The 26,305-nt window shown below is 50.4% G+C and overlaps 1 protein-coding gene across 5 annotated transcripts in view; it reads left to right on the top strand.

Moving 5' to 3' along the window:
* Positions 1-26,305, top strand: part of tweek (transmembrane protein KIAA1109 homolog tweek) — a 1,194,469-nt gene that overhangs the window by 891,697 nt on the left and 276,467 nt on the right. For all 5 annotated transcript variants that reach the window (XM_075882507.1, XM_075882492.1, XM_075882501.1 and 2 more), the window contains one exon: positions 417-659. In XM_075882507.1, the coding sequence (XP_075738622.1) occupies positions 417-659 (243 nt within the window). The remainder of the gene's footprint in view (positions 1-416; positions 660-26,305) is intronic.

Raw genomic sequence — 26,305 nt, 5'->3', positions numbered from 1 at the left:
GTATGCGCGAGATGCCAAATAAGGAAATGTGGCTGTGGTAATTGTTTGGCTAGGATCTTCACTGTCTTGCTAGAGCTGATGCCAAGCAGAGATTGATATTAATTTATAATTAGGCTGAAACATCTCTTAAATTGTTAATTATTTGAGTTACCGTAGTGGCATGCTGACTTGTATACAAGAAAAAGGTAGCAAGGGGAAGATGCAAGCTTGCGATAAAAGATCTATTAACAGGGATTGTGTTGAAACATCAGCTCGACACAAACCCTGTTTATAGAATTTTTATGCTGACTGGTAAGATTTTTTTCTCTGCATCTAAATTCGTAGTTGTGTTTTTGTTTGTTTACCTTCATAAGATACAAGGCCTGGGTTATGCGTATATTCTTGGGAGTGAGGGGGTAACTGTGTACCCATCGCAGGAGCCTGTGACCCTCCGCCATGCCTGCCTGCTGCTTGACCCCAGCGTGGATGCCAAGAAGCGTTCTCGGCTGATTGAGAAAGAAATGAATGAGCAGGCCAAGATCATCAGTGACCTGCGCTTCCTGGGGGCGAGCCAAAGCACTATCGAGCAGGAGGAGAGGCGGCTCAAGGAACTCGAGACTGCCGTCTTCAATGACTTCCGTCGAGACGTCATCAAGAAGCTGCGCAGGCAGAGTGTCAAGGTGGGAACTCTCTCTCTCTCTGTCTTCAGGCACAACACCTTCAACGTAGTTAATAGCACAAATACAAGAGTTTTGAGGTCTTTGATTTCAGAATATGGCTGTGTGCTCTTGCTTATTTATTGCTCATTAGGTTTCATTCATGAATGCTGTCAATGGTCTGGCCTTTTAGAATATGACGGCTTAGCAATTCCATTCCTACAGCAAAGTGGGCTGAATGTAACTTTCTGCGCCATCTCAATAGAAACAATCTAAGCAGTGTCAAATTTCACCAGAGTTTCAGATTTAATGGGACCCATCACTGGAAACTGCACTGCTGGCACATGAAAAACGTATGACGCCTCATTTCGAAGCCTCTTTAGTCACTACTACAACCCCAGAAATTTTCAGACCAAAAAACAGTGATCATGCTAGTGTCACAATTAAGCCACGATGCCATGCTTACTGCTATCACGATGTTTGTTGTTCAAGTTGGCCGGATGGCAAAATAAGCTCTGCCCAATCCACTCTTCCAGGTGTGGCTCCTTGTTGCCGGCCAAGGCCGCTACCTACAAAAGCACTGTTTTGTAGGTTCTGAGGGGGGGGGGGTTGCCCCATGCATGGCTGGTGCAGAAGCCTAGTTAATTTTGCAGGTGCACACAGTCGTACAGTGCACAATCGATGTTCTCGTTTCGTTGCTCGAACTTTCATAGCTACAATGGGTTCGGACAAATAAGGCAACAGGCTTAATCGAACAAACAGCACTTTATTGCTACGTTAGCAATAACGCAGAAATGCCGGGTGGAGAGATTGTCCGTTATAGGAATATAACAAAGAGTATACACATATGTTTTTCGTCGTCTATCGTCTTGACTCACTGGGAAATCCACAAGTTCTCCTCTCTGTGTGGTCGCCGGTTCAAGAGACAGCGTCTCGCTGTACGTACGCTCGTGTTTCCAACCATTTTGGTTCCCTCTCCCCAACGGGGGTTGCTTCCCTCGCTGATGGAAAGTAACCTGTTTTGCGAGCTGGGAAAGGGGGATAGCACGCTTCGGCTGAACAATCTTTTGAAAGAGGCCTCATTGTCTCTATTGCGAAGGGGCCGACGTGTTTCCGCAGCTAGACTGCCGCGCTGACGTAAAGGGAAAGGAAGCAGGGGCGTGCGTGCTTTCCCACAGTGCCAGCGAAGTCAGAGTAGCACCTACCGTCTCCATTTCTGGGAGCAGAAATATATGATTCCGTTGCATAGTGTGGGGTCTCGGCGAGGCGAAGGAGCGCCACGCCACGCTCCTGGAGTGAACGGACACAGTAGACGCGGTCGGTACAATGCACACAACATACATACACACATTTATTAACTAATTTAGACAACGATATCGTCCGCCGAATGATACATCAATTCTAATTAACACGCTACCATACAAACAGCATAATGCAGTGACACACTAAACACACAATAACATGATAAACACACACTAACACACCCAACACACTAACACATACCCAAGGCGGCGTCGCCAACGCCTGACCTTTCACGCGGGACCCTGGCGCGAAGCCCACGGTGCCGAGCACCGGGGGCCCACGCTACAGACAACCGTTTGCGGCAGCCGCCACGCGCAGAAAGGCTCGCTCAACGCTCGCCCACTGCCAAGCCCTGCCTTCCGCCAGGGGCCACCGCCGGCGCTACCACTCTACCAACAGTGGTGCTCAAAGCGAACACAACGCCATCTATCGCCCGGCGGTGGTAACCACCGAAAGAAAGCCTTAGGGCGAGACACGTGCGCCTTGCGGCGCAGACAACTTTACAGGGGGGGGGGGGTGTCAGCACCCTCACAATAGTTACCAGCAAAGCAAGCTGTTCTGCTAGCCTAAAGACATGGACAAAAAAATATTTCGGAAGGGAAACTTCTTTTAGAACAGGGATCCGCAGGCGTTCGGATCACGTCGCATAATTACAAAAATAACAAGCCCTGACGGAGACATTTTGATTGGCGGCACTGTGTCCTAATTCCAACAAGAAGAAAAGAACACATGACTGATCGTGTGCGATGTGAGGAAGCACGTTTGCCCATGGTTCTGTTCCCTTTTACGGCAGTGCGGCAGCCTAGTTGTGAAAACATCTTTTCGTTTAAGAAACGAGACAACGAAGCTTCTCTCAAATGGACCGGTCACTCTGTGGCCGGTGCAGGCTATTCCCCTTTTTTTGGCTAGCAAAACGGGTTATCCTCCCCGAATGAGGGAACCAACCCTTGTTGGGGAGAGAGAAACCAGAAGGTTGGTCAAAACGAGTGTGCCGACAGTTACAACGTCTTTATTTCGCTGGCTACCAGACGGAGGAGAAGCCCTGGATACCCCCTGTGAGCCAAGGACATCGACAAACAAAGGCGTAAGCATCTACCCTTTGATATCTTCTTAGAGTGGACAGCCCCTCTATGTGACATTAACACATTTGTGCTATGGTAGCAATAAAGTGTTGTTCTGTTAAATTAGCCTGTTGCCTTATTCACACGAACTCGTGTAGCTGGGACGACTCGAGCTACGGGAAAAGGACGTTAATCGCGCACAGTAAGGCTGCGTGTAGTTGAGACATTAGCTAGGTTTCTGCGTGATTCATACATATGGCGGACCCCCTTCATCTGGCACCCAACATAACGAATTTGGCAATGCGGCTAGCTTTGTGGATGCCTACCGACATTCCATGAACATAGGACAACAGGCATGTCGAAATTCTAAGAGTTGTCTGATTTCGCATCACAGAGTGTCGATCCTTTGGCTGATGTAAGAGCACCTTTAGGACTTCCTGACAGCATAGATTTTAATAGTTTCTCGTGGGATGGCCTGGATGTTGCAGAGATCGTGTTAGCAGAGACTAGACTTATAGTGGAGAGCGCCACGCTCGGCGCCCCGTCACCTCGTGACGTAGACAGAAAGGCACCGCCACATGTTGCTCTGACATACGCCACTGTTGTTGGCAATTCTTCGGCAAATACTTTTCTCACGAGTGAGATAGTCTTGCAGAATGCTCTGTCAGTTATACAAAACCTGCCGAGCACCCTGCAGAACAAAGCGCAGGCCCCTGTGCAGGATCTGCAACAACGTGTCAAGGAAGATATGCCTACCTACAGTGGCTACCATTACTACAAGAGCACCAACAAGTATCTCGACCGGTTGCTCTACTATTATCAGGTAACGGGGCTTTCTGACACTGAACTTCTCGAGTGCATCGTCCCGGTGTCGCTCACAGAGCAAGCGGCTCGATGGTTCCGACTAGCCAGTCATCGCAACCACACGATAGAAGAGTTCTGCAACAGCTTTTGCGGCGAATTTCTTGTGGCTGTGGAGATTGCAGAGGAACATAGGGCTATGCAAGAAGCATCCGGATGAATCCTTGGTGGAGTATGTACAAGCGATGGATAAACTGTATTTTGTCACAATGCCTCATGCGAACAATGCAGATAAAGTGGAGGGCGTTACGTGCCAAATGCACCCGATATTTGCGGCACACTCCAGCGAATGCAAGTTCCCAGACCTAGTAGGTTAGTGCTATGCTTTTGGTAGAGGCACAGAGCTTGCCTGTAGGGGAAAGAACACAGCTGTCTTTTCTATTGAACGAGTACAATGTGTTGTTCACTGACCGCCCAGGCTGAAATATGCTGGTCAATCACTACGCTGGTGTGGCACGAACCTGGAAATCCAATACTCGACCGATCATCTTGGCTAAACGAAGAGCACTCTACGCCCTTTTGGATGAACGCATCAACACAGGCGTAGTTGAGAGGTCAAATAGCCTATAGAGCTTCTTGTTAGTTCTAGTTAAACAAAAAAAGATCATGTGTATCGCCTTTGTGTAGACTACCACAGGCTGATTAGATTACGAACAAGGACGCGTACCTTCTTCCATTCATTTCATCGTTAGTATTTAACCTAGGCGGAGTGAAGTACTTTATGACTCTCGATGCTAGCCGTGGATGCCTTCAGGTCTAAATAGAGCGGGACAAAGAGAAGTCTACTTTCACATGTCACAGAGGACTTTTCCAATTCAGGAGAAGGTCTTTCGGCTTGGTGGGCGCTCCCGCTACATATCGGAGGCTAACGGACCGTGTTTTGGGAGATGCAAAATGTGAGCATAGCTCAGATAGCGGGGACCCAAATAATATTTAGACTCACGCTTGACGAGGGTCACATTTTGCCAAATAAGGGTAAGCTTTGTAGGAGGTCCGTCCTCTGTACGGCTGACGCAGAAGCCTAACTAATGTTTCAGTCGCATGCAGTCGTACCGTGCACGATTAACGTTTCTATTCGTAGCTAGTCTCATCGCAGCTACATCGGTTCGTGCGAATGAGGCAACAGGCTAGGTCAACAACAACACTTTATTGCTAGACGTTAGCACTAGCGCGTAAATGTTGCGAGGAGATTGTACAGAAACAGGAGTAGACACTTACTCCTTGGTCCTTGAAGTCTTCGATTCGTAGAGAGTTACGGGTTCGGCCTCCTTCATTCCTGGCTAATGTCAGAGAGGGCGTGTGGGCACCCGCACACTAGTTTTGTTCACTCATCCGGTTTCCCTCTCCCTGACGAGAATAATACCTTTTTTCGCTGAAAGAGGGGCAAACCCGTTCTGTGCGCTGGGAAAGCGGGAATCGCGAGCGCCGGTTGTGAGGGTGTTCCCACAACTAGGCTTTCGCGCTGCCGTAAAAAGGGAAAGGGAGGCTGGGCGCACGTGCTCCCCACATCCTCCCCCCCTTAAGAAGGCCCTCGAATGACAGAGACTGCAACATGAGACTATTTTGTTATTCATCATCGAGGAAGGCTAGGATGGAAAGTCCAAATCTGTGCCCTCCTGAAGTTGGCTTTCTGCCATGGGTGCCGCCGGTGCCCCCTACTTATCGTCGGTGCATCGAAAGTAGCCACCACCACTGCTGCCGTGCCCACTTGCATCATGGCCAGTCATCGCCACCGCTGTCACCTCCTCCGCCATCACTGCCAGTGCTGTCGCTTTCGCCACCATTACTGCCGCCCTGGATCTGGTGCCGGTATCCCTCTGGTCTGGACCGCGCCCCGTCGACGCCCGCCACTGAGGTTGTTGGTGGAAATTGAGCAAAGTCAGTTGGTGACAAGTCTCTTTCAGCACTGGCCCCAGGCTGCCGCTTCCAGCATGGTCTGGGCTGCCGCATCAAGTCGCAGCTCCGCTCGTCTGGCAAGCTCGGGAGTTGCATGTTCGTGGTGCCACGCCATGGCCTCGAGGTAGCAAAGGCCAAGGGGTGCCCGGAGAATCATGAGTCGGCGAAGTAGGCTTGTGCTTAGGATAGCGGCTGGCTCTCCCGGCTGGGCTGGCGGTCAGTCACCCTGGCGGCTCTTGCGTACAGGCCCAATGATGAGAGCGACGGGGTAGGTTGGAAGTGGCGTTGCTTGGTTCGGTGAGGCCACGAAGACGACATGGATGATCTTGGGGGTGCTCCCGTGAGAGGAGTGGTTTCCTCTCCGAGCTGTTCCGGCGACACCTTTTTCCCTTTCGACTCTCCATCTGCTCGGTGAAAGTCGAGACAGAAAAAAGAACACGTTAACAATCGCACATGTGTTGTGCAAACCCTTGCCCCTCCTGTCGAACATACCAAACGCGGCCTGCTGTGGAGAGTTGCCTTCACCTGTTACGCAGGAAGCAACGCGGTTCTCGTCTCCTCACTTTTTGTCGAGTGTTATCACCCACCGCATACGACTTGGAAGGGGACTGGCTGTAGTCCTCGTGCTCCTCTCGTGACACATAGCGTTTCGAGTCACATACGTGGACCGGTTTGCCGCTTGATTTGCCTTTCATGTTTGCGAGCCGATAAACGAGTGAAGAAACTTTCTCTCGCACTTGGTACGGCCCGGACGATTTCGATGCATGAGGCAGCAAAGTGTTTGCGAGCATCGCTGAGAACATGATGGTGCCGCAGCACCAGATCACCCACTTCGTAGCATACGTTCCGATTCGTGCGATTTTACTGCGCCTTCTGCTGTGCCCTAGCAATGCAGAGATTATGCTGAGATTTATGTAAAGTAAAGCTTCCACTAACTTCTCTCGCAGCTGCACTGCGTATTCAGCGCATGCTGATGTCGCAACTGGCACTCCACTGCAATCCGCAAGTGCGGTCTCTATGGGATGCGGCAGTTCTCTCCCCAGGTTCAGAGAAGAAAGCGCATACCCAGTCGATCGGTTCACGGTGGATTTCAAAACAATACTGATCTCTGGAAGGTAGGTATCTCAGTCCCTATGTCTCTCAGAGAGCGCAACATGCATGTGCTTGATGTTGCGAATGACTCGCTTCGTGGGGTTTAACTGAGCATGGTAGGTGGTTGTTTTCTTGTGCTTAATGCCCAACACGGGGCCCATGTCAACAAGCACCTTCACAGTGAAATAAGATACGTCTGTAATCAACTGCTCAGAGAAGTCGAACCTGGTGAGAACCTCCATAACTTTTCTAAGATCACTCGAGTCTTCAACTTCCTAAAGGGAAAAAGTTCCACCCATTTATTGAAGTGATCTGTGATCACCAGCAAGAACTTGTTTCTGCTAGGAGTTGTGGGATATGGGCCCATTACGTCACATGGCGGGATCAGGGAGTCTGACTGTTAATCGGCTGCATGAGGCCGGGGGGACATCCACCTCCTGGCTTGACACTTCGGCACACTCAACATCAACGGGTGTGGCGAATTACATCCCGCTTCATGCCTGGCCACGTAGCGAGGTGACACAGCTTAGCATAAGTATTAGGGCCGCTCGCATGCCCAGCAGTGGACGAGTCATGAAAATAGCGAAGTGCTCCTCTCAACGTGCATGGTATCACTGCTTTGAATACCTCACTTGTGTCATCTTGGGATGAGATATACCTCAGCAGGACGTCGTGAGAATCAAGCAGATATGAATCCAGCGCGCTCACAGCACTACCAGCTCTGTCTGAGCGCTCTGCACCGACAGCAACACCAGCTGCCCCCTTTTGCATGGTGACCTCACTACCACCCGGCTCCCGGAGCCCGTCGATGGATCTTTCTCCCGAGCTTCTAAAAGTTCCGTTCTGCTAAAAACAATCCCTGCGCCAACGACAGCCTCTACGTGGTTCCCGCCCTTACCTCAAACTAACGTTTGCTTTGCTTTTTGCGTTAGCACGAGTGTCTCGCTCTCAGTTCGTTATGAATTAGTTGCGTGACTTGTCTCCTGTTAGACTGGAGCACGCGATAGTGCGTGGGCCGCGGCATTGTTTTTATCCTTGCCGTAGCGAATGGGGAAGTCGTAACATTGCAGCAGCAATGCCCAACGTGCCAGGTGGCCACATGGTTCGTTCAAGTGCCTCAATCACGTGAGTGCCATGTGGTCTGTCTCAATAACAAAGGCTACTCCGTCAATGTAAATTCAAACTTACGGACAGCGAAAACTATCGCGAGACACTCTTTCTCGGTTACCGAGTAGTTCCTCCCCACCTGTGTCAACGAACGGCTCGCGAACACAATCGTTCGGAGGGAACTTCCATGCTCCTGAAGCAGAATTGCTCGTAAGCCCAGGTCACTTGCATCTGTGTGAGTAACAAACTCCCTGTTCAAATCAGGTAACTGCAGCTGAGCCGTGTTTGCCAGTAAAATCGTGAGGCGACGCAATGCAACCTCCTGCTCTTGGCTCCAAGTCCAAGGCTCGCCATTCCTCAAGAGCTTCGTCAAAGGTGCCTGCACTGCCGCGCAGTCTGGAATGAATTGGCGATAAAAGTTCACCATCTGCAGAAAGTGCCTCAGCTCACCGATATTGTTCAGCGATGGATAGCTATCGCTTCAAGCTTACCCTTATCTAGCATAACGTGACCCTTGTCAAGCGTGAATCCCAATAATGTTAATCGGGTCACCCCTATCTGAACTTTGTTTGGGTTCACGGTGATGCCTGCAGACCTCAGTCTTTATAGAACGTCTCTCAAGTGGTGCAAGTGCTGTTCGAATGTTTTTGAGTAAATCACTATGTTGTCTACATATGCGAGTGCATGCTGTGAATTTGAATCTTTTTAAAACACGGTCCATTAGTCTTTGATACGTAGCAGCAGCTCTCACCAAGCCGAAAGACATTCTCCAGGATTGGAAAAGTCCTATGTGGCACGTGAAAATCAACTTCTCTTTCTCCTGCTCGTTCATCTCAACCTGGAAATATCCATGGCTAGCATCGAGCGTAGTGAAGTACTTCGCCCCACCTAGGTTGGATACTAACGATGAAATGGAGGGAAAAGGGTACGCATCTTTTTTCGTAACCTCATTCAGCCTGCGGAAGTCTACACAAAGGTGATGCGTATCATCTTTCTTTGGAACTAGAAGAACCGGAAAATTCCATGGGCTGTTTGACCTTTCAACTACGCTGTTGATGAGTTTGTCTAAGGCCGCGTCAAGTGCTTTTTATTTAGCCAAGCTGATCGGTCGGGGATTGAATTTCAGAGGTTGTACATCACCCGTGTCAATTCTATGCTTGACCAGCGTAGTGCGGCCGGGACGGTCAGTAAACATCGCGTCATACTCGTACAACAGTGACGACAGTTGTACTCGTTCCCCTTCTAGTAGGCTTTGTGCCTGTACCAAAAGAGGGTGCACTGCTCTTCCCTGCAGTGCAGCATGTTGATCCAGTGGGTTGGTTACTTGCTTTCTCGGCGCGCTTTCCTCCCCGCATACTCGCGTTTTTTCCTGCGATTGGCATGCTTTTGTCAATGTGGGGGCCTTCGAGAAAAGCCTTAGCACGTCTCCGTCACGCTCACGGTAACTGCCATTTGCAATGTCAATGACAATACCCGACTTGGCGAGAAAGTCTCGACCCAGTATTTATTTATTTATTTATTTGTAAAACCCGCATGGTACATTTGTTTACTATAGAGGGGAAGGGCAGAAATACAGATGAACAACAAATGACTACAGGATTATGTAAACACATTTGACATGAATATAATGATGCAGTTTTACATGCAAGGGGTACACTTTATTAAAAAACAACTGAACTAAAACCACAAAAAATATACTAAACAGTCAATAACCCTTATGCCGATTAGTACAGTTCACTATTCCGAGTTTATTTGTGCATTCTTAAATCGAGTGGGGTCGGTGATGCTTAGTAATAATGCAGGTAGGTTCTTCCAGTCTATTGAGGTCTTACAAACACATTGTTTAGAATAGTAGCACAGTGGTCCTGGAGTACGGGATGACCGGCATATTAACTGCGCGATATGATTTTTGATTCGGTAGGTTTTGTCACATTCCAAAAAGTTCTCGAATTCTCGATAAGCATGGTCGGAAGGGTGGTGTTAAAAAATGAAAATTGTGTAGTCTTTACAGCAAATGTATAGGTCGAGGCAGCTTCTTTGTAAGCTGTCCATGTATCCTCACTTCACTTAGCTGTGCGAAAGAGACATTTTTTCCAGTTAGACAGTCATTTCAAGGATTTAGTATACCATGGCGCATTGTTATTCGAGAGAACATGCCTCGTTGGAATGAACCTGTTGACAAAATCATGAATTTTTTTCAACATATTCCACTTATCATCCAATGAGTGTTCAGCGGCATTAGGGAGAAAATTATTGAGGAAAACACCAAGTTCATAGTTGATAGCGGTAAAGTTGGCTTTTTTGTAGTCTCGAATGGTTTTCAGACCATTATGAGAGCGGAAAATAAAAAGGCTAATAGTAAAATGCAAGACGTCATGATCACTCAGACCGGGCGAGTGTGAAACCTGGGATATCATATTTATTGATGACGTTAGAACGAGATCTGAAAGGGATGATGTGGTGTTCGTTACACGTGTAGGCGAAGTAACAACTTGAAGTAGGCTAAAGTCTGCGCATACGTCGATGAAACGTTTCGATTCTGTGGAAGTTGGATTTAATGAAGGACAAGTGCCTGATCACAAAATATTCGGAAAATTAAAGTCTCCCATAAGTAGAATAGGTGCACTGGGGAAACGAGTACCTATTTCACTTAAACAATGGTGCATGCTGTCACAAAAAGTCGAGGCAGATGATGGTGCTCGGTAACAACAACCAATCAGAACCTTTTTATATTTGACAGTAACACAGCACCATACAAATTCTTTGTCGCATGTTATAACCACAGGAAAACAGTCTAAGCATTCATTGACAGTAATTAATACACCACCACCTAGTCCCTTAGGACGATCGGCACGGTAAACATTATACTTTTTATTGCAGTGGAATAACTCAGAGTTTGTAACTTGACTCGTCAACCAAGTCTCGGTTAGTGCAATTATATCTGCATCACAGTAACTTATTAGGCAGCATAGAAGATCCTTTTTAGGTTGGACACTACGTATGTTAGTAAAAAGAACCGGTACGCTGGATGTTATCGGTTCAGCGTCCCTACCCTTTGCCTTATCCTATGTGAGTGCTCTTGAAATATTGCGCCGGGGCCTTAAGACTCGTACAGATGCCGTGGTATTATTCATAGTACTTGATGAAATCATTTCATAAACCTTTTGTTCATTAGCATCGTAGCCATAGCACGTTCCATCAATTAATAGCTTTTTGTATCTTAACTTGTATGGCAGATTCAGACTTTTTCCACATTATATTAGGGTTTTTTCGGCATTGTGTGTAGTGACACAGAAATCTTCACTAACAGAGATATTACTTTCTTTTAGCCATGTATGCTTGGATAAGATTTCTTCCTTTGTTTTATAGGCAGTAAAATTAACAATTTGTGGACGTGATTTTCCTTCAGAAAACCGACCAATGCGATGAGCCCGCGATATATTATCACTAGAAACGCTTATATTTAGAGTGCTATTTAGGATGTCGATTATTTTCTGCTCTGATTGAACGGCAAACTCGGTGGAAATATCTGTTATCCCATAAAACAGTAGAATATTCCTACGAGAACGATCTTCCGCATCATAAAATCGGTAGTGTAAGACTGCAGCGTCTTTAGTGATGCCTCCAACGGCATTGACAATTTCACCCAATTCATACTGCCATTTTTCGAAATTACCCGTCTGAGTTTCTACGTTCGCGAGTCTTACTTTGACTTCAGATATCTCACCCGCCACTGTTTCTTGATGTGTTTTTAACTCACTAATTGTACCGAGCATTTCTTTTTGATTATCTTCCATTCTTTTAGTTCTTTGATTCAAGTCGCGAAATGTTTTCAGAACTTCGGTTAACGTATCCGATGGTTGTTCTTTCAAGGGCCTAGAATTGCTTTCAATATCGCTGCACAAAAGTAATAGCAAAAGAACAAAATGGAGCAAGCACTGCTTCTGGGCATGAAAGTATGAATATAAATGGATCGTAAGATCTTAGTCTTGTCATAGCGAAACAACTGATTTGTGGAATGAAGAAAAAGATGTGTGAGGCCATGATTCCTGTCGTGCGTCCATGCCCACTGAAGTCTGCGTTCGAGGCGCAGACTTTAAATGGGTTAGCAATCAGCGCAGATGATGACGTTGTGGATGCGCAGTGCATATCAATCGATTGGCGATCCGTGACGCGCCCTTCCTGCCAAAGAACGACGGCAGTACACGAAAACAGGGTAGCTGGGAAGCTGTCCGCTGTCATAGCCCAGTAGCAAGGTTCATCCACGGTATCTCTATCGATGAAGCACTGGTTGACAGGACGTCTCTCAGACTGCTGCAAGCAGTAGACATCAAGCCAAGACGAAGCAGGTGAAGCATATTCATTCGTAAGGCTTGCGTCTGCAGTTGCCGAAGCGTTGCGTAGCATGCCACTGTGACAAAGGATGCCATGACAATCCAGGCCAAAGGCCAGGGCGCTAAGTAATTGTGGAATGAAGAAAAAGGTATGTGAGGCCATGATTTCTGTCGTGGGTCCATGCCACTCCATTATTAGAGACATTGGCAGTTTAGGAAGATATGCGAAACGTTGTCGCCTCATGCGTCTATCCCAGCGGATCATTTCTCTGAGGAAGGGGAAACCCGTTTCGTGCGCTGAGAGAGGGGAAATCGAGAGTACCGGTCGTGGGGGTGTTCCTACAACTAGATTTTCATGCTGTCATAAAAAGGGAAAGGAAGGCTGTGTGCACGTGCTTCCTCACACCTTGAAGCGATAGTCGGATATCCGTGGCCCAACGATATTGGTGTGCTAAGGCACTGTCTGGGGATGGTGAATTTTTATCGCCAATTCACTTTAAACTGCACGTCAGTGCAAATGCCTTTGATGAAGCTCTGGAGGAATGGCGAGTGTTGAGCTTGGAACCAAGAGCAGTAGGCCGCCCTGTGTTACCTCACAAAGTTGCTGGCCAACACAACTGAGCTACAGCTACCGGATTTGAAGCGGGAGTTTGTGATTTACACAGACACAAGCTACCTCGGCTTAGGAGCAATTGTGCTTCAGGAGCATGGAGGTGCCCTTCGACCGATTGCGTTTGTGAGCAGTTCGTTGACACCAACAGAGAAGAACTACTCGGTAACTGAAAAAGAGTGTCTCGCAATAGTTTTTGCTGTAAGTTGTGTTTATGATTGAGACTGACCACATGGCGGTCACGAGATTGAGGCACTTGAATGAACCAAGTGGCCGCCTGCCTCATTTAATATTGCTGCTGCAGCGTTACGACTTCACCATTCGCTACCGCAAGGGTAGCAACAATGCCGCGGCCGACGCACTATCGGGTGCTTCAGTCAAGGCAAGTCACGCAACGAGGCAAGACAGGCGATGAACTCTAGACGAACTGGAGACACAAGCAGTAACAAAAACAGCGGAGCAATCCTTAGTTCAAGACAAAAGCATGACCCACGTAGAAGCTGTCGTTATCGCAGGGATGGTTTTTAGCAGAAGGGAACTGTTAGAAACTCGACAGAAAAATCCGTTTTGTTGAAAAGTGTGCGACTGGCTCAGGGAGCCAGATTGCAGTGAAGAAACCGCGCACATTGAGGCAGCTAGTATTGTGGACGGTGCGGAGCGCTCTGCAACAGCTGGTAGTTTTGCGGGCGTGCTGAATTCATATCTGCTGGATTGTGACGGTGTCCTGCTGCTGAGGTACATCGCATCCGACTATGACACAATTGAGTCATTCAAAGCTGTGATACCGTGCACGTTGAGAACAGCACTTCATTGCTACTTTCATGACTCGTGCACTGCTGGGCATGTGAGTGACCCTAAGACCTATGCCAAGTTGTGTCGCCTCGCTACCTGGCAAGGCATGAAGCGGGATGTGATTCACTATGCCCGTTCATGTCGTGTGTGCCAAAGCGTCATGCCTGGAGGAGGACAACCGCCCGGCCTCATGCAGTCACTTAAAAGCCAGACCCCCTGGCAACTTGCGGCATGTGACGTAATGGGCCAGTACCCCACAACTCCTAGCAGAAAGAAGTTCTTGCTTGTGGTGACGGATCACTCCGCTAAATGGATAGAACTTTTTGCCCTTGTGAAGCTGACGGCTGGAGAGATCTTGGAGAAGTTGATGAAAGTTTTCACCAGGTTCGAATTTTCTGAGCAGCTGATTACAGTCAAGTCGTCTTATTTCACTGTGAAGCTATTTGTTGACACGTGCACCTTGTGGGAATCTGAGGCGCGCCCGTGATTATTTCGCGGGCAAACTGCCACACGGCCACACCCTTTTGCTTTTTCTGCTCTGGTAAGGGCACGTGGCGATAGATGGCGCCACATGTGGGTGCGGCACATGTTACGTGCGCGCCGTGGGAGCTCTTTCTCCTCCGTGGTCGGCGCCAGGTAAGCACTTGTTTTCCTTCGTTCGCGTCCCCTTTGGGAATCGCCGGACTGTAGCCTGTCTGGGGTTGTCTTTGGCACCTCGGCAGACGTGTTTACTTGAGTGCTAGCTTTGGTACCGTACGTTAAGCCCACAGCGGTGCCTAGTGCTTGAAGTGGTCGTACCACACCGAGCCGCACTTGCCGTTGGCCCATGTGAACGAGGTTTGCTCTAACACTCGTGACCAGGCCCAGTGGCCATCGTGAGTATGCGCAGCATGGCTGCGAGGGACCTTTTACCGACCGGCGTGTGAAAGCTCGTCATTGCCAGCTGCGACGTGCTCGCGGTTTCCCCTTATTGTGAACGTCCGCGTGCGGGTGCCTTTGCTCCCAGCGTCCCGGGAGCAGACGTTGTACTGTTGTTCAGGGTGCCGCCGAAGGCAATAAAGTGTTGTGTGTTTTGTATTGGAACACTGTCTTCTTTGCCGTGCCACACTAAACCCCTGATTAGTTGAGCGCGCAGAGAAAGGTGCGCTGCACGCGAGTAGGTGACGGATTCACGGCCCTATGGCTCGCTAAGCGTGAACCCACGTGATCTGCTACGGTGAGTAGCGGAGTCACGATAACCTTAGGCATTAAGCACAAGAAAACAATCACCTACCATGCTCAGTCGAATCCCATGGAGTGAGTCTATAGCAAAATCAAGCACATGCTTGTTGCGTTCTATCAAATACATGTGGACTCGGATACCTACCTTTCCGAGATTGGGTTTGCATTGTGATCCATTGTGAACTGATCGACTGGGTATGTGCCTTCTTTCCTGAACCTGGGGAGAGAACTGCCAGATCTGATGGAGGCCATTCTCGTGCATTTCATTGGAGTGCCAGTGACGACGTCAGCACAAGCTAATTATGCAACACAGCTGCGGGATAAGCTAGTGGAAGCTTTAAGGAAAGTGCCGCATAATGTCAACACCTATAGGACACAGCAGAAGGCACAGCACGGCCGCATGTACCAGGACGTACACTACAAAGTGGGCGATGTGGTGCTGTGGTTTTATTATGTTTTCAGCGATGCTACGTGGGAATCTAGAGCCCCCCTACCAGGCGCCTCGTTCCCCAGCTGCCGCGCGCGCGTGTATTCACCGGCATTTGCCAAGATGGCTGCCAGGGCGCCTCTTGGTCTAGGCGAGTCAAGCCTCAGCTCCGTCCCGCGCTGGCATGTCCAGGCACGCGACGCTGCGCGGGCTTACGTCGCAACGCATCGCCATTTCCCTTTGGGCCCGCATGACATCCTCCTCTCCTACGAGCTATGTTGCGCCTGACGATTCGCTCGTTGCGGCAGATGCTCTCAGACCTCCACGAGAGTTTGACGGGCTGGTTAGCAGGCGGCTTCTCATTCGTGCGTTCGACTTCGGCCCTTGTGCGGGAGTCGTCGCGCCCTAGGCAAGCGTACTTGCTCGGTCTTGCAAAGTTCCCTACACGGCCTGCAAGCCCGTGAGTGTCGCACTGTCCTGCATCTTGGGTTAATAAAGACGTTGTTGTTGTTATCCCGCCTTGCGCGTGGTTTCTGCGCCGTGCCGGAAAAATCGACGAACCCGGCCGCAGCGTTTTCGCACGCAGCGGCAGTGGAGGATGTCGCATCCCTATACGGTTGCGCTTAGTAGGTAAGCCTTGTGCAAACCTATCTCCACATAACTGGTGCCCAACTTGGTTTCGGCATGGCTTCAGAGCAGACCCCTTCGAGGCGCTCGTTCCTGTTCGATCCTGTGGCGACGGACTTGATATTGTTCGAGGCGGATGGCTGCAACAGCACGGGGTACGGCCCTTTTGGCGACCCTCTGCTTTCGTTCACCGAAAGAGATCCCTTTTTCCGGGCCCCCTATGGTGATGTGAGTCGCTTGAACGAGGACCACAGTCCTAGCCAAGCCAGTAACGGGCTGTATCAGCTGTTCGAGACTCATGTGCTTACGGGCCCGTCCCCGGCGCAGTCTCCGCTCGCTGGGCTTTCCCCGTCAGTGGCACGGTTGACAGCTCAAATCGCCTCACCCAGTCCTTCCTATCGGGGGCACTCAGGTGTTGGCGGGAACGCGCTTACTGACCCGTCGTGGTCGCGAGCGCATAGGGTTGACGATGGCGTTTGCGAGCCTGCTCACTTAACTGCCAACGTCGCCGCGTTCACCGGCGCTCGCTGGCCTGAGACTCGCGTGGGCGACGCTTTCGACGGATGTGGGCCACCGTGCTCCACTGAGGACCCGTTTGCCAGTGGCGTGAGGCCTCAAGCACCAGTCGGAGCGCAAACCCTACCCTTCTCTATGCCGTGTACTGGCCCTTTTCGGTCGGACGCACATGTTGGGGAACAGACGTGCGCACCTGTTACGGCCGCGCCCGCCTCGGAGCAGTCACCGCTGCACGCAACTGCGGCGCAGCTCCTAAATGTTTTGTTGGAAGTGGTGCGCTCGCAGCATTGTGCTTTAAAGGGAGACCCCGAGTCCCCTCAGCCAAGCGTTCTGAGTAGCTGAAGGGTACCTCTGCTTGAGTACAGCGGTTATTCGGACCGCATCAGTGCCACAGAGTACCTCGAGGCGCTGCACCGCTATCAGCAGGCTGTGCGGCTGAGCGACAGCGTTATGCTGGGCTCTGTTTTGCCCGTGTCGCTGATAGCCCAAGCGGCGAGGTGGTACTGTTCTTCGGCCACCAAGCTCGCTCAATGGAGGAGTTTAGGCCGCTTTTCCGTAGCGAGTGCCTTCCTCCTGAATACGAGCGCCGCATGCGTCGTGAGTTAGAGCTTCGCACACAGCATCCTGACGAATCTCTTCTCGAGTAAGTTCGGGCTTTGCAGGAGCTCTACCTCCTTGCCGATCCTACGGCATCAGACGCCGAGAAGGTGGAGCGAGCCATACGTCAGGCTCATTCAACCTTCGCCGCTTACCTTCGGAGTGCCCGTTATCGGGACCTAAAGGAGCTGGCATCCGATGCGAAGCGTATTCAGGGCGACATTCTGGCGGCGCGAGCCTATCGCCCTTCCGCCACCGCCGTCCGCGTCTCTCGAGCCTCGTTGCGCGTGGGCTGGTTGTGACTTGTCACACTGGGGTTCCCCGAACCATGAGGCGGCCTCTGCCACGAGAGACCGAGTCGCGCTTGATGTGTGGCACCACCCTCTGGACCCGTACTCGTACGCCCGGCCGACCACCGTTGCCTGGAAGCGTGAACAAGAACGGAAACCCCGTGCTCACGAGGGGATATTCAATCGCGGAGCCCCCACTGCAGCTAGCGAACGAACACCTCGTAGCTCGAAAAGGTCGCCAAAATCCCCCCCCCTGTTGGAGGAAAAGGCGTTGCCTGCTTTCGTTGCCGTGAGCATGGTCACACCGTGCGTGAGTGCATCGCGCCCCAACTGACACAAGAGCCTCCTCGCCCGTCGGGAAACGGGGTGAGCTATCGGTGAGCTCCCCCTCGCCGGCGGCTGCAGCAGTAAGAGAGCACGGGAGTGTAACACAAACTCTGGCACCGATGGCGTGTCGCGCTGGACATGACATTCCAGCCACGCCGGCGCCGTACATCGCCCTTACGATCGCTGGTAGAGAGTTTGCGGCGTAACTGGATAGCGGGGCTTCGATCTCGCTGTTCGGCGAAGAGGTTAGGGCTCATTTGCGCGACTGCTCTGTCCGCATTCGAGCTTGCGACACTTCCTTCCACCTCGCCAGCGGTACCGCCAGCTCGTGCGGCACTGCGCGGTTGGTTGTGCGTTGGGAGAATCGCGCACGCCGACAGCGCTTTGTGTATATCCTTGGTCTTTCTGTGCCTGTGATTCTCAGACACGACTTTCTCACGCGCACAGGTATCGTAATTGACGTCATAAGCGGAGGCTACAGGGACGGCCCTTCCAGCGCCCTACGGCCTTTCGCTGCACCTCCCGTGGTCTCGGCTGCCAATAAGTCGCCGGACGCCACGAGGAGGAAGGAGGAAAGGAGACCAAGCGTTGCCTGCCAAGACTGGTCCTTTGGCCGGCGCGGCGGAAAATGGTCTGTGCGTACAGCTTTTCCTCGAGCATAATGCTGCCCGTCGAGAATGAGGTCTCGGCTATGCCGGTGACCCCCCCCCCCCCCCCCCGCTATGCAGCAACTCGAATAGCTCGCTGCCACCTTTGCCGGACAGCTTGTCGAAACGCGAGAAAGCACGCCTGTCGTCGCTCTTGACACCTTTCAGCGACACGTTCATAGAACGCCCGGGTTGCACCTCTCTGGTGAGGCACCGGATTGACACAGGCAACGCACAACCATGGAAATGCAATCCTCGCCCCGTTAGTGCGGCAAAGAGGAAAGCAATTGACCAGGCACTGGATGAGTTGATTGAGAGCGGAGTTGTCCAACGCTCAAACAGTTTTTGGGGTTCACCGGTGGTAATGGTCCCTAAAAGAGACTGCTCTTACCGGCTCTGTGTGGACTACCGCCGGCTGAACGACGTCACGAGGAAGGATGCTTATCCTATGCCTAACATTGACTCGATCGTGGCTGCTCTAGGCGGTGCTTGCTACTTCAGCACCTTGGATGCTAGCCGGGGTTACCTACAGGTTCAGATGGAGCAAGCGGATGCGGAGAAAACTGCGTTCACCTCTCACAAAAATTTGCACGAGTTTACCCGCATGCCGTTTGGCTGTTCTGGAGCTGCAGCTATGTTCCAGAGATTGATGGACTGCTTTCTAGGGGACACTAAATGGCAACACGCCATGGCGTACCTCAAGGACATCATTATCTTCTCTCGAACGTTCGAGGAACACCTTCACCACTTGGAGGATGTCCACGGGAGGTTGCGTGCCGCCGGGTTGACTTTGAACCCGAAGAAAGCTCAAATAGCTGAGACTCGCATCTCACAATTAGGCTTTACCATTCAGAGCGCTCGTGTTCTGTCATGCGAGGAGAAGGTACGTGCCATTGTAGAGTACCCGACGCCGGCAAACATTCAGGGCCTGAGGCGCTTTTTGGGCATGGTGAACTACTATCAACAGTTCGTCCCAAACTGTGTGGCCCTCCAAGCCCCCTTGACTGCACTCTTGAAAAAGTCGGCACGATGGAGCAGGAAGCCAAAACAAGAGCAAGCCTTCAAGGCGCTTTCCGAAGCTCTAGTGGTCACAGCTGCAGTTAAAGCTGCCCGACCTGAACAGGGAGTTCGTTGTCCAAGCGGATGCGAGCGACCTTGGTCTCGACGCGGTACTCTTTCAGGAGCACGACAGCGTCCTCCGGCCAGTCGCCTTTGCAACCCGGTCACTTAACGCCGCCGAGCGTAACTATAGCGTCACAGAAAGGGAATGTCTCGCTATAGTTTTTGCTCTCCGGAAGTTCGACTGCTCTGTCGACGGCGGGCCATTCGTGATGGAAACGGATCATATGGCACTCACCTGGCTTAAGCGCTTGCACGAGCCCTTGGGCCGTCTAGGCCGCTGGGCGTTGACCTTGCAGCGGTACAACTTTGTTGTGCGCTACCGAAAAGGGAGTTCGAACGTTGTGGCTGACGCCTTGTCGCGTGCCCCCGTTTCGGCGTCCGACACTTGTGTCCGCCACTCCCGAGAGCAATCGCATCAAGTAGACCCCGGGCCCTCTGGCTCCAAAGGGTCCAAAGGCGCGAACTCCGATGGCGAAGTGACTTTAGAGCCGACAGCCTCGGGTGAGGACGCATACCTGGTAGACCCTGTCACGTGTGCCGGTATCGTCTTCAGCAAAGAGGAGCTGCTCAAGGCACAGCAGGACGATCGCGTTTTTTTCAACACATCGTTGATGAGCTCAAAGAGCTGATGAGCCCAAGTGGAGCGGGTCGGTCAAGCCGCCGGGCGCGAACAGACAGCTGGTATTGCTGTCGGCGCCGTGTGCCGTTTGCAGGCTGGTATTGCTGTGGGCACGTTTGACTCGTACCTGCTTGATGCCGACGGCGTTCCCCTGAGCTATGTCCCATCTGAAGAAGCTCCCCAGGAGTCTTTCAAGGTGATGATACCCCGCAGTCTAAGGAAAGCCACCCTAGGTTATTTCCACGACTCGCGGTTGGCCGGACACGTGAGTGGCCTTAAGACTTTTCAAAAGTTGTGCCGCTCCGCTACCTGGCCTGGCATGAAGCGCGACGCCCTTCACTACGCCTGCTCATGCCACGTGTGCCAATGCGTGAAGCCTCGCGGGGGCAAGCCTCCCGGGCTCATGCAGCCGATCGACAGCCAACAACCTTGGCAAGTCGCGGCCTGTGACATTATGGGACCTTTCCCAAGAAGCCGGAGAGGCCATGTTTTTCTCCTGGCCGTCACAGATCACTTCACGAAGTAGGTCGAACTGTTTCCCCTTCGGAAGTTAACGGCACGCGCAATCTGGGACAAGTTTACCGAGGCCTTTACCCGTTTTGGCTTTCCGGCGGAGTTGATCACAGACAATGCGTCCTATTTCATGGCCAAGGTGTTTGTGGGTGCTTGTGCTGCCTTTGGCATTAAGCGCCATAAAGCAACCACGTATCACCCACAGGCCAACCCGACCGAGCGGATCAACCGGAACCTCAAGCCCTTGCTGACAGCCTTTGCGCAGCAACACAGGGATTGGGATGCCTGTCTCAATGAGATAGGCTTCTTGCGGTCTACGGTCAATCGCTCGACAGGGTACACGCCCACCTTCCTCAACTTTGGGAGAGAGCTGCCTAACCCCACGGACCGCGTCCTATGGGGCGACTGCGGGGCAAGCGCCGTGAAGGTCAGTTCGTCTGGCTACGCGGCGGAACTGCACTCGCGGATGCGTTCCTGGTGCGTTCCAACCTGGCAAAAGCGCAGGCTCAATACGACCGGTCGCATCGGGATGTTCGTTACGATGTCGGCGATCTCGTCCTCAGACGCAATCACGTCTTGAGTCACGCCGCCAAAGGCATCTCGGGCCTCCCTTTCGGCCAAGTGGTTAGGCCCATACCGAGTGCACACCAAAGTGTCGCCCCTCGTATACAAGCTAGATGACTCCCATTGGAGACCAGTCGGCGGTCCATTAACGTCTCCGACCTCAAACCTTTCGTTGCCCGCAGCAACGACTTCGGGGAGGGGGAGGCGGTCACCGAACCGCAGGGAAACTGGGATGAGGCTGGTTCCAAACCACGCCACCGGTACAACCTGTGAAAACGCACTTAGGCTGATTGTCGCCCCCGGCATGTAGCGGGTCGTCATCCCCCTCTATGTAAGGGAGCGGAGATTATAGCTGCTGTGCGATTGCCCATCTATCAGCAACAGTAACGGCTACCTGTGAGCTTTCTTCATGGTAACACCATTACACGCGCTGCGCGCGGAATATCCACCCAGTTCCCAGCGCTCCCGGCTGCTCGAGAGAGAAAAGCCCTTTTTCCGGTGGCTCACTCTCTCTCTGGGTATCTTCCACGTAGTTGTCGGGAGAAGGGAAGCGTGCTAGAAGCGTGCGCCCAGGCTGTAAATCTGGTTATGGCAAAGGGCGGGAAAGATTCCACTCTGCACAGTCCCATCTGATCTGCAGCTATTGGATCAGGCATGCCAAAAAGTTCCTGTGAGTGAGCAACCCATAAAATTCAAGGACAACATAGGTGCTCGACATTTCGAGAAGCACCTTGCTACTGAATGGTACTTCAAGAAGCACCCTATTTTTAATAGGTGTCTGTTTTGTAGTGCAGTGCAAATTTATGAAATATGTCTTACAACTAGTCCCGGGGCACACGCTTCGCTTGCTTTGATAATGTGAGGATATTTTTCTCTAGACTGAGGACGATCCCACCAAAATTCACTGCATAATACACTTTGTCTCTGGACATTTGGCGCAAACATTTCCAAAAAAGTCTGATTGTGAGACTTGCAGAGACGCACGTGGTTCAACTCTGCAGACCATTAAAGAAGACATTTCTAGTCTCACTTCCACCAGAACATGTAACCATTTAATATATTCAAACATGCATTTGTACGAATGGCTACAAATAACCAGCAGCTATTTTTCTTGCATTGCAAAATCAACTAATATCTATGAGGCAATGATTTACCAACCAGGTGCTGGGGACACACAGTGTAGGCTTCCCTTGTGAAGCTCAAAAGGAAGAAGTTCTAGCGGCGATTCTGCAATACTAAGTTCCAATACGAATATCGCAATTTTGCTCGAAAAGAACCAAGTGGCGCAGAAATAGTCGAGAGAAAAAAAGAAGCAAGTCAAGTATCTTCTCACTTGATGAATGCCAAAGAAAAAAGTGACAAATGCCACCTTTTCACTAAAAGCTTCCTTTCTCAGTAAATTCATTGCAACCCCTTTTCGTAGTATTTTTGCCATGTTTATATACTAATGAGCCTAGTTTGTCAATTCACTAGAATGTTTTTTACATTACTTTATGTACCATATTTTTGCCATGTCACCTTATGTAGTTAGTTTAATTAAGTTATGTTTATGTACATTGTAGAAGCATGGTAGTCTTCTGTATCGGGTCCACATTAAAAACGTCAGGCATTTGGCCAGTTTCAAATGAATCAAGTAAAACTATACACATAGCTGTTGTTTCTTTTTTTCACAACATCAATCCTCAAACGGCAGTAGCTCTGCTCTTTACAGAAAGGCATTGGTAGCAGGTGTACGATATGTGCAGAGCAGATGATAAAAACGTATAGGCAAGCAGACCTATGAATATGGCAAAGTGCGACCGGGCTGTTGCCGTAGCAAAAACAGATGGAATTCCCGCATTCTACTGTGCTCGAGAACGTTATCTCTTCTCCGCCGCTTTTCTCGATTCGTAGCACCATCTGTCAAACACGCTGCGAAGCATGAAATGGTATTGCAAAGTGTCGGCGCGCCTGTCTTATGTTACTTCTTGAATAGGATGCAAGTGTTTTATTGAAACATTCAGCCGCGGGCGCAAGTCTTGGAAAGACAAAATGGGGAAAGGAAGGAACGCAGCCGAACATGCTGCCCCCCCCCCCCCGCAGTGGTCTAGTGGCAAAGGTACTCGGCTGCTGACCTGCAGGTCGCGGTATCGAATCCCCGCTGCGGCGGCTGCATTTTCGATGGAGGCGAAAAGGCTCTAGGCCCCTGTGATCAGATTTGAGTGCACATAAAAAACCCCAAGTGGTCGAAATTCCCGGTGCCCTCCACTACCGCCTCTCTCATAATCATATGGTGATTTTAGGACGTTAAACCCCATATATCATCGTCATCCGCCCAGCATGCTACTCGTTCCCACTTTGTAATGGCAGTGGAGCGTGAGCAGTGCGCATGATGTAGGGGTGGAGTACAGCGGTTCTTGTTAGGATAGCTGGCTCGCCGCTGTTGTCCATATAGTCGATGTTCACCAGTGAGGGGAAGTGTTCATAAATACAAAACATCGATTCATTTATATTGAGAGAAAATCAGCTGTACACAGAATTTGTACAAAATGTCCTCAGCTTTTTATGGCATGTCGTTTACCCTACACAAAGGTCCGAAGAAGATGGTGACTAGTGCTGCCGCAAATCAGGTGATTTAAAGTCTCAATCGTCCACGCACCAGAAAGGGTCAAGAAGTTTGGGCCACTCCTTTGATGAGTGTGATCTAATATCAGGGTTTGGGTCCAGCAATACTCGCCAAGGAATTGAGTCGAGCCACAAGTGCAGACACAGAAACATACATTTACAAACAAAGCTAAACTAATTATGAATGACACTAAAGTGTGATAAGATTAGTTTGCCGTTCCAGTGCTCGGTGTCATCAATGTTTGCAATAAAATAAATACGGAGCACATCACCAGATATAAAACCTGCCAACATACATGTGTGTGATTCGGTCTGGCGACCGGCATGGCCCAGGATTACTCAGTTATCGCAAGTGACGACGAGGTCGTCTGACAAACTGGACGGGCACAGCACAACACGCTGTCATGCCTGTCATCGAAAAGCTGGATTAATTTTACCCGAGTACATAGGAGTACTTTATTCTTACTTTTCTTTTCTTAGGCTGGTGGGAATGAAGTTTCACTGGGGCAGAATATCATGAGCGGGCTGAGCTGAACTTCATCTCAAACATTTCGAGTGACAAGCAGACAGCTGTATTTTTGACATGCTGCGGCCCAGAAACTTATTTTCTGCTACGAGGCCTCCTAGCACCAAGCAGGCCCGCCTAAACAGGAGTGACCAAAATTTTTACCACACTTATCAAGCACTACGCCCCTCGTGTATCAGAAATAGTGGCGAGCTTCCAGTTTTCTCAAGGCATTAAAAAAAGGGGGGGATACTGTAAATGACCGCATTGCCTCATGGAAGAAATTAGCTAAAGACTGCAATTGTGCAACATTTCGAGAGCGCATGTTGTGCGACCTGATAGTCAGCGGAATTAATCACGTAACCATGCAAACACGACTGCTGGAAATGACATGCTTAACCTTCGAAACTGAGAGGGACACCGTCATTGCTATGAAGGCTGTGCATTAAGAATCACATGTATTAAGCTCTCAGCAAGCACAGATACTATCTGACTATAAGCTCCGGAGCAAGCGAACATTGTCGCCTCGGGGAAAAAATTTTAGCTGACAGTGCTTTCGTTGCAGGGGAGGTCATTCTACGCGTCGGTGTAGGTAGGCACGGCAACACTATCTGTCACAACTGCCGCCAAAAAGGGCACTTTGCAAGAGTTTGCAGAGTTGAGCTAGGGGAAGTAATTTCAACCAAAGCCAGTCTAGTTGTGTGGACAACCTGTATGAACTGCGTGTCTCTACTGAAAAGCCTAAAGTTTTAGACTTGATGCTTCACACAGCTAGTTCAAAGCCGATGCACATAGGGTTGAAGTTGACGGTGTATCGCTCGATATCGATTTGTCAGTGATCCCACTCTTGCGCCAAAGTGCGCCAAATTATATTTACTGTGCCATCCTGATAATATCAATGGAAATTGCGCCAAACTGTGCCAAAGTCGGATTTGGGAATGCGTCTATCACCGGCAATAGCAACACCGGCGCGTCAATACATGTGCGCCTTGTTCTCGGGGCTACCAAAGTCACAATTATGTTCCTATTTGATTTCGCTGAATAAAGTGCGGTTGCATGTGCGTCCTAAAATCCACAATGCTATGTTTGGTGCCCACGCAACTCTTGTTCAAATCTGCTTGACGGCGTAACGCGCTCTCCGCAGGGACTCGTGACGTCTAGTCTAATCGGTAGCATGAAACTGTAGCGGGGTTTCATCAACGGACATCGTCTGTTCCAGGAATGCGGCTGATTGTTCATTTTTAAGAGTTGCGCAGCATGTAATAAAGCAATTTTTACTAATAACTGCACGCGTGCTGCCAGAATGTCAGTCACGTTTATGCCTGGACGTCGCAATCGAATTTTCCGTTCGTTGCCTCAGCTGGAGAACACATAAATGATGCGAACGTATTCACACCTTTCCTCTTATATACCGTATTTACTCGATTCTACCGCGCCCTCGATTGTAATGCGCGCCCGATTTCCACGACGAAAAAAAAAATTTAAGACATCTATTGCAACGCGCACCCATTTTTCTCGCTGGCCCGCACAATCACACCACTAGAAAAAACGACTCCTTTCTGGAGCGCCTTCCATTTAAATATGAGGTACGGCGAAGCTTGTGCCCATCTGACGTGTAACAGAGCATTGCCGTCACTGTTGTTTTACCGTGGACCGATGTCAGCTCGCGAACTTGCTTCGCCCCCTTCTTCTCGACAGTTGTGGTGCCAGGCATGTCGAAGTAAAGAAGCGTCTGATCGACATTCCCGATTTGCCCAAGCAGGTAGATTGTTGTGCCGAACCTCTGAAAACTGTGAAGCTTTTCATCGTACTCCTCCGCAAAACTTTTCGCATATGCCCGTTTCCCTTCGGAGGGAAAAGCCTTTCCTCTTCATAAAGTTAGTTAGCCAGCACCTGCTCGCTTTAAACTGGCTCTGCATTAGACCTTTTTCTAAGGCTAATTGCATAGCCCTTTCTTGGAGCAGTTCTGTCGTCACGGGCCGCCGTGCCGCTCAAGCACATGCTCGCCGAGTAGCTCTTTAATTTGCGGAAACGGA

The sequence above is a fragment of the Rhipicephalus microplus genome, chromosome 2 (assembly GCF_043290135.1).
Source record: "Rhipicephalus microplus isolate Deutch F79 chromosome 2, USDA_Rmic, whole genome shotgun sequence".
NCBI lineage: Eukaryota > Metazoa > Arthropoda > Arachnida > Ixodida > Ixodidae > Rhipicephalus > Rhipicephalus microplus.
Note: the sequence above shows the minus strand (reverse complement) of the source record. Positions and strands in the feature narration are given on the sequence as shown.